This window comes from Trichosurus vulpecula, chromosome 6 (assembly GCF_011100635.1).
Source record: "Trichosurus vulpecula isolate mTriVul1 chromosome 6, mTriVul1.pri, whole genome shotgun sequence".
NCBI lineage: Eukaryota > Metazoa > Chordata > Mammalia > Diprotodontia > Phalangeridae > Trichosurus > Trichosurus vulpecula.
The window spans coordinates 70,481,953-70,501,134 of NC_050578.1; the positions used below are offsets into that span (position 1 = coordinate 70,481,953).

The 19,182-nt window shown below is 40.2% G+C and overlaps 1 protein-coding gene across 1 annotated transcript in view; it reads left to right on the forward strand.

Moving 5' to 3' along the window:
* Positions 1-2,289: 2,289 nt before the first annotated feature.
* The window catches only part of GPAT3 (glycerol-3-phosphate acyltransferase 3), a 67,268-nt gene continuing 50,375 nt past the window's right edge, over positions 2,290-19,182 (forward strand). Inside the window, exons 1-2 of the mRNA XM_036764191.1 lie at positions 2,290-2,688; positions 8,502-8,568. Coding sequence (XP_036620086.1) covers positions 2,548-2,688; positions 8,502-8,568 — 208 coding nt within the window. The 5' untranslated portion in view covers positions 2,290-2,547. The remainder of the gene's footprint in view (positions 2,689-8,501; positions 8,569-19,182) is intronic.

Consider the following 19,182-nt stretch of genomic DNA (forward strand, 5'->3'; position numbering starts at 1 on the left):
CACACAGCAGTGACAACAGTAGCAGCAGCACCTAGGAGAGCTCCCAGCCCAGCGATGGTAAGGGATTCTGACAACTGGTCAGAAAGAGATTACAGGGGAACCTTTACTAACACTGGCTATAACTGAGTGCTGATTGGCAACTCTATTGCTCATACACAGCTCTGGATCACAGTTCCTGGGCAGAGAGGAGCACTGGTGGTCAATCACAAGGGAACAGTGGACCTGGTCATAGTTCCAAAGCAAGGGAGAGTGCTAGAGCTTGTGGCTTTAGGGGAGCAGGAGCCCTTCCTGGGTAAAAACCAGAGCACAGACCAGGGGAGCTGTGACCACACCTCTTCCAGGATCACATCACCTTGGAAGCACTGAAAACTTGCTGAAGAAAATAACACCTTAAAAATCAGAATTGGCCAAATGGTAAAAGAGGCACAAAAATCCACTGAAGAGAACTCCTTAAAAAGCAGAATTGGCTAAATGGAAAAAGAGGTACAAAAGCCCACTGAAGAAAATAATTCCCTAAAAATTCGAATTGAGCAAGTGGAAACTAATGACTCCAAAGACATAAAAAAAAAACCCCAACAAACCAACAGAATAAAGTCAAAAGAATGAAGAAGTAGAAGAAAAAGTGAAATAGGTCATTGAAAAAACAACTGACCTGGAAAATAGGTGGAGGAGTTAATATTTGATTCTAAATGCAAAGGGTATGGAGTGGAGTTTATTAAGTGGGGTTGAAGAGGGGAATAGGGGTTGAGATGGTCAGATATGCATTTTAGGAAAATCACTTTGACAGCCAGATGTAGAATTCAGTGAAGTAGCCAGGGACATGAGGCAGGAAAAACTATCACCACACTGGGTGTTTAAGTCTTGTACTGAAATAGTCCAGCCCAGAGATGAAAGGGCATAGGAGATAAAGAGAGGGGCTCTTACTCAGGGAAACCTGCCTTCTAGTTTTGACCTAGCTATATTAGTGACTGGGCCAGTCACAACTTCAGATCACAGATTTAGAGGCCCTGCAGTCCAACATCTCATCTTAAAGATGAAGAGATTCAGACTAATAAAAATGGTTTATCTATGGTCACACAGCTGTCAAGAACAGGAGGGAAGATTTGTGCTCACATTTTCCTGACTCCAGGCCCAGCATTTTATCCACTGTACCCTGAAGCTAGTCACTCCCAGATGACTCCATTACTCTAAATTGCATATATGCCCTGGTAGAGAGAATTTTCTGTCTGGGAGCTCTACAGACTAAATGGAATGAAATCTCCCCACCCATGTAAAGTATGCCCTGCATTGTTTCGTGAGAGCTTTTTGTTATAAACTGCCTCCCTGCAGAGATTTTCCACAGTTTTCAACAACTGTGTTTTCTTCTAAGAAGCATTTCATTATAGCATTATATTTTATAGGTCTATTTTAATTACATCTCGTCAAATTCACATACGTTTGATTTTCTGAGTTCTTGTTTGGAAACTTCATTAATAACTTGAATGATAAGAGAAACTAATTGTCTTGTTACTTTAGTCTTGGAAAAGACTTGCTTGAGAGATACAAATGTATTTCTAGTCTTTGGGGAGTCTCTCTCTCCCTCATCATACCTGGAGCAGAAAATTTTCCCAAAGTGTTAAATAAAGCCCCTTCTATCAGTTAAATTGCTTCACCAGTCCCTGGCCATGTCTCCCACTCCTCTATGGAGTTTTCTGGCCATATTTTATTTTCTTCCTGAGCTATTGGCATTTCTTGCTCCTCAGAGCAACGCCGGGAGCAAGCAGGGTTGCCAAGAAACGCCAGTGTCTCGGGTGGATCAGGAGCCTGGGGTTGGGTGAGTGATGAGGGTGAGGATCTCCAGCCGGGATCCAAAAGAGGTTACGTGGAAGGGGCACTTTGCATCAAGCGTCCGAGGACCTGAATTCAAGTTCTTCTTCCTAGGTTTAGGGATCTGGGTGGAGCTTTGAACCCTCGGACCCACGGCTTAGAATCTTGTGGGTTTAGGCTAACTGGCCCGGGCGGGTGTGATGGGAATCCCCGCTGGCCCGGGTCCTGGGGAGAAGCCGGGGTCGGATTAGGTAGGGACAGCCGCCCACGCGCACTACAGCCAGTCTTTTACTTATTGCAGGGACGGGGTCACCAAGGGAAGGGCACGGATGAGCCGCCCGGGAGGCTGCCTCCGGGAAGTGGGAGAGACTCCCCGGGGTGGGAGGAGGGCGGGGCGGGGCCAGGGGTGGAGCCGGGGCGGGGCTCTCTCGGGCCGCCCCCGCCGCCTGCAGGGACTTCTCTCCAGAGGCCGGGAAGTCCCAGTCGCCCACCAGTCGGTAATTGGCTGAACAGAGGGCGCGCCAGCACGTGCCTGCCTGCCTCCTGCGCCCCGGGGCTCTGTCCTCTGGCCTCCCAGCCGCTTCTCCCGCCTCCGGAGGAGAGGACGAGTATACCGAGGAGGAGGAGGAGGAGGAGGAGGAGAAAGGAAATCGCCGCAGCCAAGACTCTGTCCTCGCCTCCTTCACTTGCTCGGGCGGGTGGCCGCGGGGAGTGCCCGCCGCCCCCGGGCCGAGCCGAGGCATGGAGGCTGCCGAGCTGGCAGTGCAGGTAGTGGGCACCTGGCTGGCGCTGGTGCTGAGCCTCATACTCTTGCCCTCGGCGTTCGGCGTGTCGCTGGGCATCTCCGAGGCATACATGAAGATCCTGGTGAAGATCCTGGAGGTGAGTGCGTATGGGACCCCCGCGGGGGCGGGGGGCCGCGAGACCTCCGCCCGCCACCATGAATCAGCAGCAGCCGGGCCGGGCCGGCAGCTGCGGAGGGCAGGGCAGGGCAGAGCCGGCGGCTGCTCCGCCTGGGCCCTGGCCTCCCCGTCCGGTTCTCTTTCCAGAGGTGACCCCTGAAAGACCTCGTGGTTGCGTTCCCCCAGTGTCCCTGGGCTATCGCTCGCTGACCTGCGGGTGACTGCCAGGCACTGGCTCGCACTCACCTGGCCTGCTTTGAGTCCTCTTGGCTTCAGGTCCGATGCTAGTCCGATTCCTCCTTTTCCTTTCCTGTAAAACTGGTCTGCGATTGACCTGCTTGTCTCGGATTCTGGGATCCGTCTCGCCGCAAGCTGCAGTCACCTTCTCTCCGACATTCTTCTCCCCTTCGGAGCCCCCACTTCCTTGCAGCTTTCTCGGTGGTTAAGCTCCTGTAGCCCTAAAGTAACTCTTAAATCTGAATTTAAATGACCATCGATCTCTTCCTCACCCATACCTTTTGGCCATCCTTCCTCTCTCAACATTCCTAAAGTTTGTCCAGCCTGAATAATTGTCATGACTCCGTCCTCTCCAGCATTCGTATATCACTGTGTGTGGCTTTGGTTTTTCTATTTGTTTTTTCTTTCTGTTAGCTTGTTTTTTAGTGGCTATGCCCCTGAGTACAAGCATTGTCTTGAGAGGATAGGCTAAGACTTAGCCGCTAAGTAATGCCCGAGAAAATAGAATGGGTGGTATGTGATAGAGTGCCATTCACATCAGGTGTAAATGTACTGCTTATTTCTCGATCAGCTAGTGAGTGCCCTGTCACAGAAGGAACTGAATTAATGTTAGTTGATCTTTTTCCGTTCATTTTCTTTCTCTCCCCTCAAAGTTCCTAGTAATATTGATTAAGGGGGAAAGAACATCAAACTTTTCTTTGTATGAAAATTTAATTTGTCTTGTTGCAGATGATTGGCCAAAACCTAAAATCAATACTAGGTTTTTTTTTCTCTTTGTGACTTCAAAAGAACTTTTGGGCTTGAATAGCCCAACATATAGACCAACTTAATACTTATAAATGTTTCCCTTTGCTCCCCATTGTTTTGTCATCTCTACCTTCAAGAAATGTTCTGCTGGCTTACTCATAGTTGTCATAACTTTCCATAGCAGAACTGAACAAAACATAGCATTTTTGATTTGGTTATCTCTATCAGGCTACTTTTAGTTGTAAATAGCTATGTGGATTCTGGAATATTTGTTAAATATGTTAGATTTTTCTAAAAGTTTGAAAGCAGGCTGACCAAGATGCTGAACTCAAAACAATCTGTTCAGTTCCATTATAGATACTAGATGGCAGCTATACTTTGAATAAGTCTAACAATTTAGACAATTTAATAGAAAGGGACATAATTATTGAGTTCCCAACCTCTTGAAAAATAAATCATTCCTCAAGTTTCCTTTAGTTAAATGCTGTAAATTTTAATAGGCCAGACAACTAAATACATTGATCTAGTTATGTATAATAACCTAAATATTAATTTGGTCCTATGATACTGAATAACTAAAAGAGTTTAAAACTATGTCATGTTTTGTTATGAGACGCCTTTCACCCCCCAAAAAATTTATTTTGAAAGTGCATGGCAGGAAAAATAGGACAAACCTTGAAGAGGACCATGATTTAAGCAAGGAAGGGAAGGCTGTGCAAAGTCACCAGCCTCACTTTCTCCTCCAGAGCCAGCTGGGTCCAGTGACTAAATATAGATCAGGACTTGGTTCGGAAACAGTTATGGGATAGGATTGCAGGTAAGCAAGCATCTTCCTTTGTGATTCTGAATTCTCTTGTGGACTAATGCAAACATCTGTGATAGGTGTTTCAGAAGAGCCTTCGGGAGGATTAGTTCTGAGTTCTAAGCCAGTATCTTTAAAGGAAATAAAAGAAATAAAATCTCATTGATTAAAATGATGACAGCCACTAGCAAATAATTGCTGAGTTGCATCAGTGGAAGATGTTGCTATGTCTGGGGCACTCCATAATTATAAAAGCACAAGTCTGGACCAAAAAAGTTCTAGAAAAGAAAATGCCCCCAGATTGGTTCCCGTAACTAACTTGTTAACAACTACAATGCATGTGACTTTCTCTAATCATGAAATATTTTAATCTTCTGTTCAGCTTAACTTCAATGGGACACACTTTGGAGTTCTTTTTCTAGTACTCATGATAATTTAAATTATGCTGTCCTTACTTGGCAGAGCAGGCAAAATGGTGAAATAATTGAAGGCTGGTTTTTGATAGCATAATCAGTTATCTAATTGAAATACTGAAGATTTATAGAACACTGAAGTATAGGTAGCATGTTCTTAAATGTTTGATTTAAAATGTTTAGCTAAAATATTACCGATAAGTCTAAGCTGTAATACAGCCTGTATTTTTTTTGATTTACTTAAAGATTGTATCACTTGTTTTAGAAACTCCACTTTGTTCTAGCCCCTTCCAATCCATTAATAATAAAGGAAATTTCTCTTTATGCCATGATACTTTAGGGAGGGTTTTGGACACAGTGTGCTGGTTAGTATTTAACAATTGGCGTTTTGGACCATGACATTTTCAAGTGATCCTATTTTCTCCATCATTTTCTTAAGTCTAGATAATCAACAGAAAACTAAATCAAGTCCTGATTTGTTTTGTAGTTGTTTAGTCGTTTTCAGCCATGGACAATTCTTTGTGATCCTATTTGGAGTTTTCTTGGCAAAGATACTGAAGTGGTTTGCCATTTCCTTTTCCAGGTCATTTTACAGATGAGGAAACTGAGGCAAACAGGGTTAAGTAACTTGCCCAGGGTCACACAGTAAGTGTCTGAGACTGGATTTGAACTCAGGTCTTCTAGACTCTAGGCCTGGTGCTATATCTTCAAGTACCACCTAAGCTGCCCTGATTTGTAGTGTTTGCTGATTTCTGAGGTGTAAATGCTCACATTAAAAATTTAAGAAACTTGGAAGCCAAGATGATTGCCCTCCAGATAACTTTAAAATAATCTCTCAAATCAAATTTTGGAATTGCAGAGCCAGTAAAGGTCAGAGGGAAATGTTTTTCCAGCCTAAGATAACTTGAGGTCTGCAGGAGAGGTTCCTAACAGTGGGCTGGGTGCAACCTCTCCAGTGTGGCAGGAGTACCAGTGATGGGTCTTCAAGGTAGTCACAGCAGCAACAGCAGCAGCTTTGAGAGCTCTCAAACCAGAGGCTTTAAGGGGATTGAACAATTGGTCAGAAAGATTACAGGGGATCTTTTGCTGGCACTGAGTACAGCTAGCACTGATTGGCAACTCTATTGCTCATAAGCTGTTCTGGGTCACAGTTCCAGGATGGAGAGTAGTGCTTGTAATCAGTCAGAAGGGGGAAGAAGCCATGATTCTAGTTTCAGGGCCAAGAGGAACTCTAGCACTTGTGCTATGGGGGAACAGGAGCCCTTTCTGGGTAAAGACCAGAGCACAGATCAGGGGAGCAGTGAACATACCTCTCCTAGGATCATATCACCTTGGAAGCACTGAAAACTTACAGACACTTTTCCCCCTTCCCCCCAAACTAACAGCACGAAAAAGTCTGAAGCTCAGAACTGTGCCTTTCCACCCCAAGATGAGCAGAGTCCAATTTGAACATTAAGTTCAAAGTGAAGAAATAGGCTGGAAAATGAACAAACAACAAAGAAAGAACTTGACCCTAAAAAGCTACTCTGGTGGTAGGGGAGTGCAAGACATAAACTTAGAAGACAACAATGTAAAAACAGCTACAAGCAAAGTGTTAAAGAAAAATGCTAATTGGACCTACAGCCATAAAAAATTCCTGGAAGAGTGAAAGGAAAAAGATGAGTGGTAGAGGGAAATTTGGGAAAATAATCAAAGTGATACAAGCAAATTATGAAAGGAGAATTAATAGCTTGGTAAAAGAGGCACAAAAATTCACTGAAGAAAATATCTTAAAAAACAGAATTAGTTTAATGGTAAAAGAGGCACCAAAATTCACTGAAGAAAATAATTCCTTAAAAATTAGAATTGGGCAAGTGGAAGCTAGTGACTCCATGAGACTTCAAGAGACAAAGTCAAAAGAATGAAAAAAAAAATAGAAGAAAATGTGAAATAGCTCATTGGAAAAACAGCTGATCTGGAAAATAGATCAAGGAGAGATAATTTAAGGGTTATTGAACTGTGTGAAAGCCATGATCAAAAAGAAGGTGTACATATCATATTTCAAGAAGTTGCAAAGGAAAACTTCCCCAATATTTTAGATCCAGAAGATAAAATAGAAAGCTTCCACAGATCACCTCCTGAAAGAGTTCAAAAAATGAAAACTCTCAGGAATATTATAGCCAAATTCCAGAGTTCCCAGGTCAAATAAAAAGATACTTCATGCAGCCAGAAAGAAATAATTCAAGTATTGAGGGGCCACAGTCAATATCACATGAGATTTAGCAGCTTTTATGTTAAAGGAGTAGAAGGCTTAGAATGTGATATTCTGGAGGGCAAAGGAGTTAGGATTATAACCAAGAATAATCTACTCGGAAAAACTGGTGGGGGCGGGGCGGGGGGGGGGTGGGGAAGTGGATATTTAATGAAATAGAGGACTTCCAAGCAGAAGACTCAAGAAAAGCATAGAAAGGAAACCATGAAAGAGTAATCATAAGGAACTCAATGGAGTTAAACTATTTACATTCCTGTATGGGAAGATGATACATGTAACTCCGAAGAACTTTATTATTAGGGCAGTTAGGGATCATGACTGTGAGTTGAGTATTCTGAGATGGTCTCCAAGAAAAGAATGTAAGGGTGAGAAAGAGGGGTACATTGGGAGAATTTTTTTTAAAATAAAGAAAATTTAACAATTGACTCTCCATTCTTGCTGATTCTAGCACACCTCTCTTTGGTTTTAGAGCTCCTGTCCCTGTGTGGGGTAAAATTGAATATTAAAATGTTTTTTACAGCTGCTTATATTGTTCTGTTTTCCCAAAATATTCAGTTCTTCTCCATAATAGTAGTTATCTAAATGACACTATAACTACCCACTACGAAGACTGTAAAATAGCCATCATCAGGACTAACTACAAACTTAAAAAAATTGGTTGACTCTCAGTACATAGCCAGTGTCATCCGGCTGGTATTGATTGTCCTAATGATCAAAAAATGCTTCCTTGTATGTCTTTAGAATTCTGTAATGTCAGAAGTAAGAGGCATGTTCTAGATAATCTAGTTCCGTTGCCTGGTTTTACAAATGAGGATACTGCCAAGTAGCGGTAGAGCTGGGATTTCATAGGGAACTATTGGGAAAAGTAGGCAAGTTATCTTTCGTCTCTGTGATTACAACAATTTACTCCAAAATTTTAAAATCTTAAGTTGCCTGTTTCTTGACTTTTTTTTTTTAAAAAGCAACTTTATTCGTTTTTTTATCAGACAATTGGTCACCTTTGTAGTGCTAGAAACGTAATTGTAGAGTCTCAGATTTGGAGGGGACCTTAAATCTATCCTTGAGCAAGAATACCTTCTGCCATATTGCTGAAAGTCCACAGTTTGTCGTAAATCTGCTACTTTTAAGACCTCCAGTGTTGGGGAGCTCACCACGCTACAATGTACCCCCACTAACTTGCAGTCCAGGTAGTACTCTTTTCCAATCCTCTTGTTGTGGGATTCTTTCAATGAATGTGGTGGTTTGTCATAGTTTAAAAAAAAAACAGGGTGTACTTTAAGCATTGTAATTGCTTTAATGAGAAAATAATACACTTACAACTTTTTATTTTTATTTTTGAACAGTGGGCCACATTAAGGATTGAGAAAGAATCTCCAAAGGAATCATTACTTAAACTCTCAGCTTCTGTTGGTAAGAGTATTCTTATTGCTTTTATCTTCACTACAATCTACTCAAGATTCTAGTCTGGTGAAAAGGAATCTGTGCTTGCATTGTATAGATGTTATGTTATTTTATTTTTTGCCAGCTCATTCATAATTTTCTTTGTTGTATGCAAAAATGATAGCATCTCCCAACGGGGCTGCACATTAAGTTTTTTGATCATAGGGGGTGATACGTGCTTAACTTGTCTCTATGATCCCACTGGTTCATCTTGTGACAAGGGGCCTGAATTTGTGAGACAGCTAGGAAGCAGAAGGTAGATCTTACTAGCCTACTGGGAATCAGAGCTATGAATGGGTTCATTTTATCAGTTTGCTCTTATAAAATGCATAGAACTAACCAGCCCCACATATTCTGTGGTTTATTCATATCTTTGACATGTTTGTATGAATTTCATTTTCCCCTAAAGGAAAGAATTTTTAGAGCTTGTTTAAAAAAATGGCTCTGTAGAAGGTTAGAATCACTTGTGGACATACACAGATTTAAAAGAATAACTAGATTTAGCACTTTGATCTTTAAGAGACATAGTTTTCAGGTACTTTGCAGAGATTATAATGAAACCATTTCCCCCTCCCCCACCTCTGACTTACATCTAAAAATGTCCTAAGTGTCAGACACCATTTACTGAAAAGAAATTGGTCTGCCTGCCTTTAATCCTTCTCTTTTCTGTTTTACCCTTCAAATAGTTTCTAGGTTAATCTTCCAAATTAACTCAGCAAACATTGATTTAATGCCCACAATATATTTACTTATCTCTATATGTGTTGTCTTCCCTCAGTAAAGTTAGAAAGCCCTTTGAGGGTCTGAACTATTTCTTTTTTAATTTGCTTTTGCAAATCTTGCTTAGTACCTGGCTCATGTGCTTAATTATTGTTTGTTGAATGAATGAATGCATGGCACTGCTTTAGGTGCTGGAGATGCAAAGACAAAGATGCAAAAAAAAGTGACCATGTCACTCTGCCACTCCCTACTTCTAGGATAGAAATGCTAACTCCTTAGCCTGATAGAGTGGGGCTTCGTCTTACCTTTTTGATTGCGTCTTGGACTGCTACCCTTTATGAACTCTGGGCTGCATGTTCCTTCCACTGTACACTTTGTCATCTACCCCTCCCTTCTTCCTTGCCCTTCACGTTTATTTCTGAAGCATTCTCCTTCTGCATTTCGATCTGTTGAGAATACTCTTTTTTTCAAGGTCCCGCTCAATCAGGTACCACTTCCTCCATGAAGCTTTCTCTGATTGCATCAGCTTTCTATCCTGTTTCCCTTTGTTTAGATCTCTGCCTTTCCCCTTACTTATCACATCCTCTTTTATCTTACTTATTTGTATATATCACCTTCCCAGTAATGGAGAGTGTACTCCATGAGGTTAGATATTTTGGTGTTTTTCATTTTTCCAACCTTAGTAGCTTAGTACAGTGTCTTAAAATATAAATATATGTGTGTGTATATGTATATGTATTTCAATACAGTTTCTTAGAGGAAGTAGGTGCTTAATAAATGTTTTATGAATTTAACATACTTTCAGATCCTGTCTGAAGTGGATTATATCAACTTACTGTTCAAAAAATCTGAGCATAGCTAAATTTAAGATGTAGAAAACTCAGATCACTTGCACAAAACGCCTAAATGTCTGCTACCAATGCCTACCTGGATTGAATATTTTATACTATAATTGGCTCAAATATGCACTTTGTTTTAATATTTATTTTTATTGTTTCTTCTTCCTCATTGTTTAAATAGAAAATGAACATTGTCGAGCTGTTTTTGATGTAGTGATTCCCAAACCTGGAATTTTTGAGACCCTGTATTGTCCTGTATCAAGTAGCACTAAAAAGAGCAAGCTTTCCTGAACTTTATTCCCCAGAAAGTTCTAAGTATTATGAATAGGGATTCTTAGGAAAAAGTGATGCTAGCAGTATTTTCTCCTCTAAAATATTAACTTTAATGAATCAAAATGTATCAAATACATGCAGCACTGTATTGGCATGGAAGTATCAGGCTTAATGTTTTCAGGCTTATTTTGCTCCAAAATTTCCTTGACATCTCTTAACTGAGACTATAATTCCCTTGATTGTCTTCTCTTGGTCTTCCTCCAGGTTTTCATGAGTTGCACTAATATATTTGAAGCTCCGAAGTCCTAAGTTAGTTTGGGGAAAGTAACAATAGATTTTAAAACAGTGAAGTGTGCCATGAATCTAACTTTAAAAAAGTTGCTTCAAGTAAGGTAGGTTAGGCAAATTGCCAGGTTTTAGCTGAGTGGTTTATGAGTATGAGAAATACATCCAGCTATTCAAGGTTTAATTAACACTTCCCATAATTAGCTAGCAGGACTAAACAGGAGAAACTTATATTGTCTCGGTTTTGTTGCTTATTTGCCAATGGCAAAGTGTTAATGGCAAAAAGATTTGTTGTAATTTCATTGAGCAGGGTTATTTATGTGGGTTTTTTTTTTCCTCTATGAAACTGGGAGTTTTATCTGCAGAGAAATGTGATATGCCTCTTTTACCTAATTAACAATTATCTGCCCTTTAAGCCATGTAGTTGATATTGACAACCGGCCAAGGGCTATTCTCATCTTCCATGTTGCAGTAACAAGCAGTTGACTGTGTATTAAACTCAGGAGTAGCTGTGTCAAAGTCTTAGTCTGGGTGTGTGTGTGTGTGTGTGTGTGTGTGTGTGTGTGTGTGTGTGTGTGTGATGAAATAGCTCTGCTTAGCACAAGCACACATACTTGGCTCGTGTTGATTTCTGGCATTCAGAGCAGTGTTACTGAGACGCTGCCAGGGATCATTTGGGTACTTCATGGCTGCTGCTGTGACCACAGATGGGCCGAAGTTCCCAAAGTTCTGTTGTGTTACCTCTGGGTTTGAATGTGGATGATTTTTACAGTGTGCTGAGAAGGAGAAATGAGATGAAATAGTGGGATCATCTAGACCACCCCTGTCATATAACAGATGAGAAAAATGAGACGTAGAGAGTTTAGAAATAGTCTGACTTTTTGATGGCAGCTTACATGTATACCATGACTAACTTTTGAGGTAGTTTTTTCTTGATTTCTAAAAACAGGGAAATTGTTGATCCTACATGACTATATTTCTATCTGTGGTGATATAGTTATCTTTTCCACATTGCTACTTTCCCCATCACGGTTTTGATATGTTGCAGGTCAGCATAAGAAATTAAATGGGCATTTTGGGAAAGCTGCAGATGACATGTGAAGGCCAGTGGCAGATGACGTATGAAGGCCAGACATAGAAAAAGTTTAGAAGCTCAGAAATATGTAAAATATATGTGCAGTATTATATAATATCACATATTTTTATCTTTTAATACCATAATAATTCATATTACTTCTCTGGTATGAAGGGTGGGCCAAAAAATTATCCGTGAATTTTCCAGATTGTGGCGGAATTCTTAAATCCCACCAGGTGGAAGGGATCACTGGAATTTAGCTTCTTATTGTTTTAAAGTTTGCAAAATGCTTCCTAGCCAGGATCCTACATAGTAGGTGTGTGCAAGTATTTGCTTTTACAGATGGGGAAAATTGCAGATGAGCACTTAAGTAATTTATTCTTAAATAATCTTGCAGACTAGTCAATGTGGAAATCAGTATTTAATCCCAAGACTCTGGATTCTAAGTTTAGTGTTCCTTCTCTTCTCTTTCTGTTGTTTCTATAGGACTAAAACCGAGTTGACATTTTTTCCTGTGTTTTATTAAACCTTAATACTTCCATAGGCTGACTTTTCAGGTTTGTTATCTGACATTCATCTGACACTGTTATCTGATGCTGACATTTCTCTTATCCACTGTTAGCTTTATTTTACTATGGTATTCATTAAAAAGCTACTGCTTCCTGAAGTATTCAGCAAAAGTTTACAAGTTAATAATGAGTGGACAGAGAGATTACTGTTCATATACCTCCTTTAAGGAGGCTTTAAGGCTTATGCTTAACAGAGATAGAGAGATACATGGTTAGAGGCAGCTGTGTGTTGAAATCAATAAAGACTTCATAAGTGTTTAACTTTTTTGGGGGTCAGGATGTGTGTGGGGGAAGGTAGAGAAATATGCAATTTTTCTTTCTCAGCTTGTTTTCCTACCACTAAATGTGTGAATACCACCTTAGCAGAGGGCTAAAATACTGAAGAAATGGATAATTTCTTTTCCTTTTTGGGTAGAGACCTGAACTTGTTCCTAGAGCCAGTTTTTTTCATATCTTCCCCTCTTTTTTTTTTTCCTCCTTTCTAACTTTTTCCCCAAACTGAATATAAGTGATCAGAAAAAGGTAGGACAGAAAGTTACTTTTCCCCTCTATTTCTTAATTGCTTTTCCAAACCAGCAAGGCCAAAGTTCTAATAAGGCATTTTAATGCCAGACCTTTTTGGAAAGAAGAAGATTGCTTAACCTTTCCCTTTTACTCTACTTTTGAAGTCTTTCCTCTGTTTGCCATTTCACTGACTATACATGTGGTGGCTATGTCGGGATTGCCTGAAAATCCTTGAACTCTGTAAAGTCGGAGGAGAGAATTTTATTGAGTGAACAGCAGAAGGGAAGGAGGCTACTGGGCTTGAGAATCAGAAAGCCCAGGTCCTGCCTCCATTACTTAACCACCTGTGTGTAATTTGGATGAGTCAGCAGATATGCTGGGCCTCAGTTTCTTTAAAAAAAATGAGTCTAGTGATACTAGATGCTTTTGAGAGTTACTGTAAGAATTTAATAAGAATGGGTACAGAAGTGCTTTGTAAACTTCCAAGCCTATACAAATGGAAGGTGGTGGTGAAATGACATTTCAGTCATTTCTGACTCGTTATGACTCCATTTAGGATTTTCTTGGCAAAGATACTGGGGTGGTTTGACATTTCCTTCTCCAGCTCATTTTACAGATGTGGAAACTGAGGCTAACAGAGTTAAGTGACTTGCCCAGGGTCACACAGCTAGTAAGTGTCTGAAGCTGGATTTGAACTCAGGAAGATGAGTCTTTCTGACTGCAGGCCTAGTGCTGTATCCATGGTACCACCTAGCTGCCCCATGGGTGATTTCATACCTTATACTTAATTATCCAAAATTGGGTAGGGGTTTTATTTGCTATCTGTTGTCCTAAGAGATATAGTAAGATTTTCTCATTAAAGTACAGTAACAATGAGAGATCTTATGTTAGTATTTAACTGGACTCTGTTTTTGGCCTTCTTCCCCTTCTAATCCAGTGTAGTCTTTGACTCTGAGACAGTTTTACTCACATCCACTTCAGTCCCATCTCCTTCTCCTACAACATGGCACACCCAAGTGGTGCAAAGAAAAGAGTCAATCTCGGGTCCTACTCCTGGGAAAGCCACCTAACCAACCAACCTCTCCGGGCTCCCTCATCTAGAAAATGCATTTAGGGTTAGGGACCATGACACACACACACACACACACACACACACACACACACCTCCTTACTCAACAGGATTTAGTTCAGGCTATTTAGCCTGGCATTCAAGGCATGGCATGGACTGTCTTCAATGTGTCTCTCCAGCTTATCTCCCAGAACTGTTCTTTGCGCACCTTATGTTCCAGCCAAATGGACTGTTCCTGGAATTGCTCTAGTGATCCAACTTCTTGTGTATCCTCTAGGGTCTGACTCAAATGCTGCCTCTTCCTTCATGAACTCTTCCCTGATTCTCCCCAGTGAAAAGTCACTTACTTTGCTGTACTCTTGTCATTTCATTTCAGAGAGTTAGAGCTCATAGGAGGGATCTTATTGATGAGGAATAGCTAAGTGATTGTGGATTTAAATGCAGGTTTTATCTAAATTAAGTTCTTTGTGGATTCAATGAGAAACAGCATCGTATAGTCTATAAAGAGCAAGCCCTTGATAAATAGAAGTATGCATAGAATAATTTTACATATATACACATATATACATACGTGTGTATATGTATGTGTTTATATATGTGTATGTGTATGTATGTATATATACGCATACACACACATCCCTGTTTGTGTCTAATGGTGGTCATCTCTAAGGCAGGGGAGGAAGGGAAGAAAAAAAAGAAATTTATGTGAAAACTTTATTTTATATTTACAAAGAATAGCAAATTGTACATAGTAGATTTGTGGTTTCCCAGAATGAATGAACCCTTTGACCTTCACTGGAATCTCACACTTGCCTGATTGGTCACCTCTGGATTCTGTTTCACTCTGGCCCTGGCACCATTCATGCTTTATTTACCAGCCATATTTTTGCTGTCTCCCTTGCTGCCACCAATTTTCCAGAATCAAATCAACTCTGACATTGCTTCTGGAAAGGTCATGTCATCATTCAAATTCCCTATAACTCAACTCACCATCCCTGTCATTTTATTCTCGTTTTAAAAGTTAAATTTAGTTTAAAAATAAATCTTATTAAAGACTTCCTGAGTAAAGAACATGGTGCTAAGTCATTTCCTCACAGAGCTTACAACATAGGGTGGAGATGACAACATAGTATCATGATAGGAACAGTGGCCTCCCTACAAGTCTTCTGCTATCAGCCATTTTCTCATTCCCAACCTCTTTTATTGTGGAATTAACACCCTCAGCAGTTCTATTAACAGGCCAGCCCTTTAATGAGACAGAGACCAGGCATTTCATTCACTATTGAGTGCTCTTCAAAAGACTGACCCTAGTACTTCTGAGAAGTAGCTACTTTGGGAAGACAATACTCTGAAGCAGGTAAACCCATGAGTGTGATGAATTCATTCCATATTTGTGGAATGCAGACAGTACTTTCCTTCCCTTACTCTGTGGTCTAACCAAACCATCCTCCTGGCTGTTCCTCACATGTGACATTCTATTTTCCATTTGCCCTAGCTATCTGCCATACCTAGAATATATAACCTCCTTAGCTCTGCCTCTAAGAATCTCTAACGTCCTTTAAGCTTCAGCTCATGACTAATTTTGATAGACTTGGCTCCTCTCAGCAACGCAAGGTTCTAAGACAACTCCAAAAGACTCATGTTGGAAAAAGTTATCTGTAGCTAGAGAAAGAATTATAGTCTGAATGCAGATTGAAGTAAACTATTTGCTTTCTCTCTTTTGTGTGTGTGTGTGTGTGTGTGTATGTGTGTGTGTGTTTTGTTCTTTCTCATAGTTCATTCCATTGGTTATAATTCTTCTTTACAACATGACTAATGTGAACATATGTTTAATGTGAAGGTATATGTAGAGCCTATATTGGATTGCATGCCATCTTGAGGGGGTGTGGGGGGAAGGAGAAGGAGGATGAGAAAATTTGGAACTCAAAAGCTTGTGAAACTGAATGTTGTAAACTAAAAATAAATAAATTAATTTAAAAGGGAAAAAAAAAGACTCAGCTCAGGTATCACCTTCTCCAAAATGTTTCTTAATCCTCCCCAAATGCTAGGATCCCCCTTTCCTAAACTAACACCTTGTATTTGTTATGTGTGTGCATATGTGTGTGTGTGTGTGTGTGTGTTTATGTACATACAGCTATATACACACTTATATGTACCTTTTTACATACTTAGACTGTTTCATTTTGGTCTAGCACTGTACCTGACCCATAGGTACTTAAAGAATGCTTATTGATGCTATATTCCCTCAGTAGACTCTATAAAGCTTCTTGAGGGAAGGTCCTTTTTTTGTTTTTGTTCTTACAGGCTTAGCACCTAACCCAATGCTTTGCGCAGAGTAGGGATTTCCAAAAGGTTGATTAAAGTAAATTGATGGATACCTTATTGCAAGTGAGCGCTTAGCCTGAAATGGGCCACGTTTTTTGAGGGGTGTAGATACAGTTATGGATGGACCTGTGAAAGGAAGCCACAGAAAGACTTGGGCTTGGATCAGCCCAAGGGCCCCTTTCTATTATCTCCATGTCTTTGGACCCACACAAGACCCTCAGGATCAACTTGGAAGAGATAATGCAAATTGAGCAGGATCATTTCCACTTGGTTAGCAATCAGTTTTAATTAATAATAATAATAACCTTTCTGTAGTGTTTTAAAAGTTTACAAAATGTCTTTCATACATTATCTCATTTGATCCTCACAGTAGCCTAAGCTCTTAGGTACTTTTAGGTGTTACTATCATCCCTGTTTTATAGATGAGGCTCAGTAGCTAGCATCAGAGGCAAGATTTGAACTTAGTTTCTTTCCAACTCCAAATACAGAACTTTGTTCCCAGGACTCCTGAGAAGAGGCTACCTACCCCTTCTTTCCCCAGGCAGCCATCAGACCTGAGACTTTGGTAGCCACCCTTCTACAAGCAGAGATGATAGAATCCATTATATGGTGGAAACAGACAGTATAGTCACCCAGACTCTTCTGGCCATCCCGTGGGAGGATTCAGTTTCTGCACAAAGGGAGAGGATACATTGTCTGCAAATATATTCCTGTAGGTGTGATGCTTTCGTGGAAATGTAGGCGGTCATGCAGTTACTTTTACAATGGGCCAGATATATGGGGATATGGAAGATCTTCCATTTCTTCACCTGAAAATTTTTGTTTTCTGGGAGTTTGGTATATTGTAACATACAGTTACAGTAAGAAAGTAATTACTATTATTATGACAGTAATAATACCTAGCATTTTTTAGTGTTAGAAGGTTTGCAAAACGCTTTTACAATTTTAATTTGATTTTATTCTCACAACATCTCTGGTGCTAATATTATATATATATATATGTATAAACACATATATTATATATATATTTCATAGATGAGGAAACTGAGGCAGACAGGTCAGCTGACTTGCCCAGAGTTACACAGCTAATAAGTGTCTGAAGGCATGTTTGAACTTGGGTCTTCCTGCCTCCAGGTCTAGCACTCCATCCACTGTGTTTCCTCATCTGTTCCTGGTCCAACCCTGAAGGTTGCTGTTGTCTCTCCTTGCTCTGCCATAGCAAAAATTATGTTGTTGTTGTTGGTTTGTCTTCAAGTTATATGGGGGAAAGGAGGATATCTCCTGGCTCAGGATGGATACTATGATAAGGAAAGAAGATGAACTACATCACTCATTTTGCCGTCATTTTCCTTGATAAAGAAAATGATCCTTGGTTCAGGAGGGAAGAACAAAATGGCTAATATTTGTAACTTGAGAAAAGTAGGGAAAATGGTAAAAGAATCCCTAGATGGCTTTCAAGTCCTCAGGCCCAGGTGAGCTAAATGGAATTCTAGGGGATAGTTCTAGGGGAAAAATGAAAGGGCTAGAGAATGGAATAGAGCCAAGGAATGGCAAACGTCCTGATTTTTGAAAGAGAGGAGAATGGAGTCTATAGGTGAGATGAGGTTGACTTCACTAGCACAATTAAGATGATATTACTGAAAGGCTAGTTAATGAATATTTGGAAAATAAAGAGCTAATGTGTCTTTTTTTTTGTAAATAATATTTTTTCCCAATTATATGTAAAATTAGTTTTCAACATTCATTTTTATAAGATTTTGAATTACAAATTTTTCTCCCTCCCCTCTCCCCAAGACAGCAAGCAGTCTGATATAGGCTATACATATGCAATCATAGAAACATATTTCCACATCAGTCATGTTGTGAAAGAAGAAACAGAGCAAAAGGGAAAAGCAGCAAAAAACAACAAAGTAAAAACAATATGCTTCAATCTGCATTCATATTCCATAGTTCCTTCTCTGGACGTGGATAGCATTTTCCATCATGAGTCTTTTGGAATTATCTTGGATCATTGTGTTGCTGGGAGGAGCTAAGTCATTCATAATTGATTATCAAACATTGTGGCTGTTACTCAGCATCAGCTCATATAAATCTTTCCAGGTTTTTCTGAAGTCTGCTTGTTCAGCATTTCTTATAGCACAATAGTATTCCATTGCATTCATATATACCACAACTTACTCAGCCATTCCCCAATTGATGGGCATCCCCTCAATTTCCAATTCTTTGCCATCACAAAAAGAGCTGCTATAAATATTTTTGCACATATGGGTCCTTTCCCCGTTTTTATAATCTCTTTATTATCTTTATTCAAGAACAAGGATGTGGCTTCCTTTCACAAGTCCATCCATAACTGTATCCACACCCCTCAAGAAACGTGGCCCATTTCAGGCTAAGTGCTCACTTGCAATAAAATACCCCTCAATTTACTTCAGTCAACCTTTAGGAAACCCCTACTATGTGCAGATACCACTTAGTGGTGGTATTGCCAGGTCAAAGAGTATGCACAGTTTCGTAGCCCTTTGGGCAGAGTTCCAAATTGAAGTGCTAACATGTCTTTCTCAAGAACAGGCCCTGTTTTTCTCTCATGATAGGGTTACTAGACTGCTAGATCAGGAAAGTCAGTGCACATTTATTCAGGGCCTACTATGTACCAGGCACTGTGCTTAGTGTTGGACATACAAACAGAGGCAAATGGCAGACCCTGCCCCCAAAGTTCTCACAATCTAATTGGGGAGACAACAAAGGAACAAATACGAACAAACTATATCCAGGATAAATAGGAAATAATTAAAAGGGAGAAGGCATTGGAGTAATTAAGAGGGGTTGGGAAAGGCTTCCTGTAGAAGGTAGGATTTTAGCTGGAATTTAAAAGAAACCAGAGAAGTCAATAATGGAACTAAATAGGGAGAGACAGCCAGAGAGAAT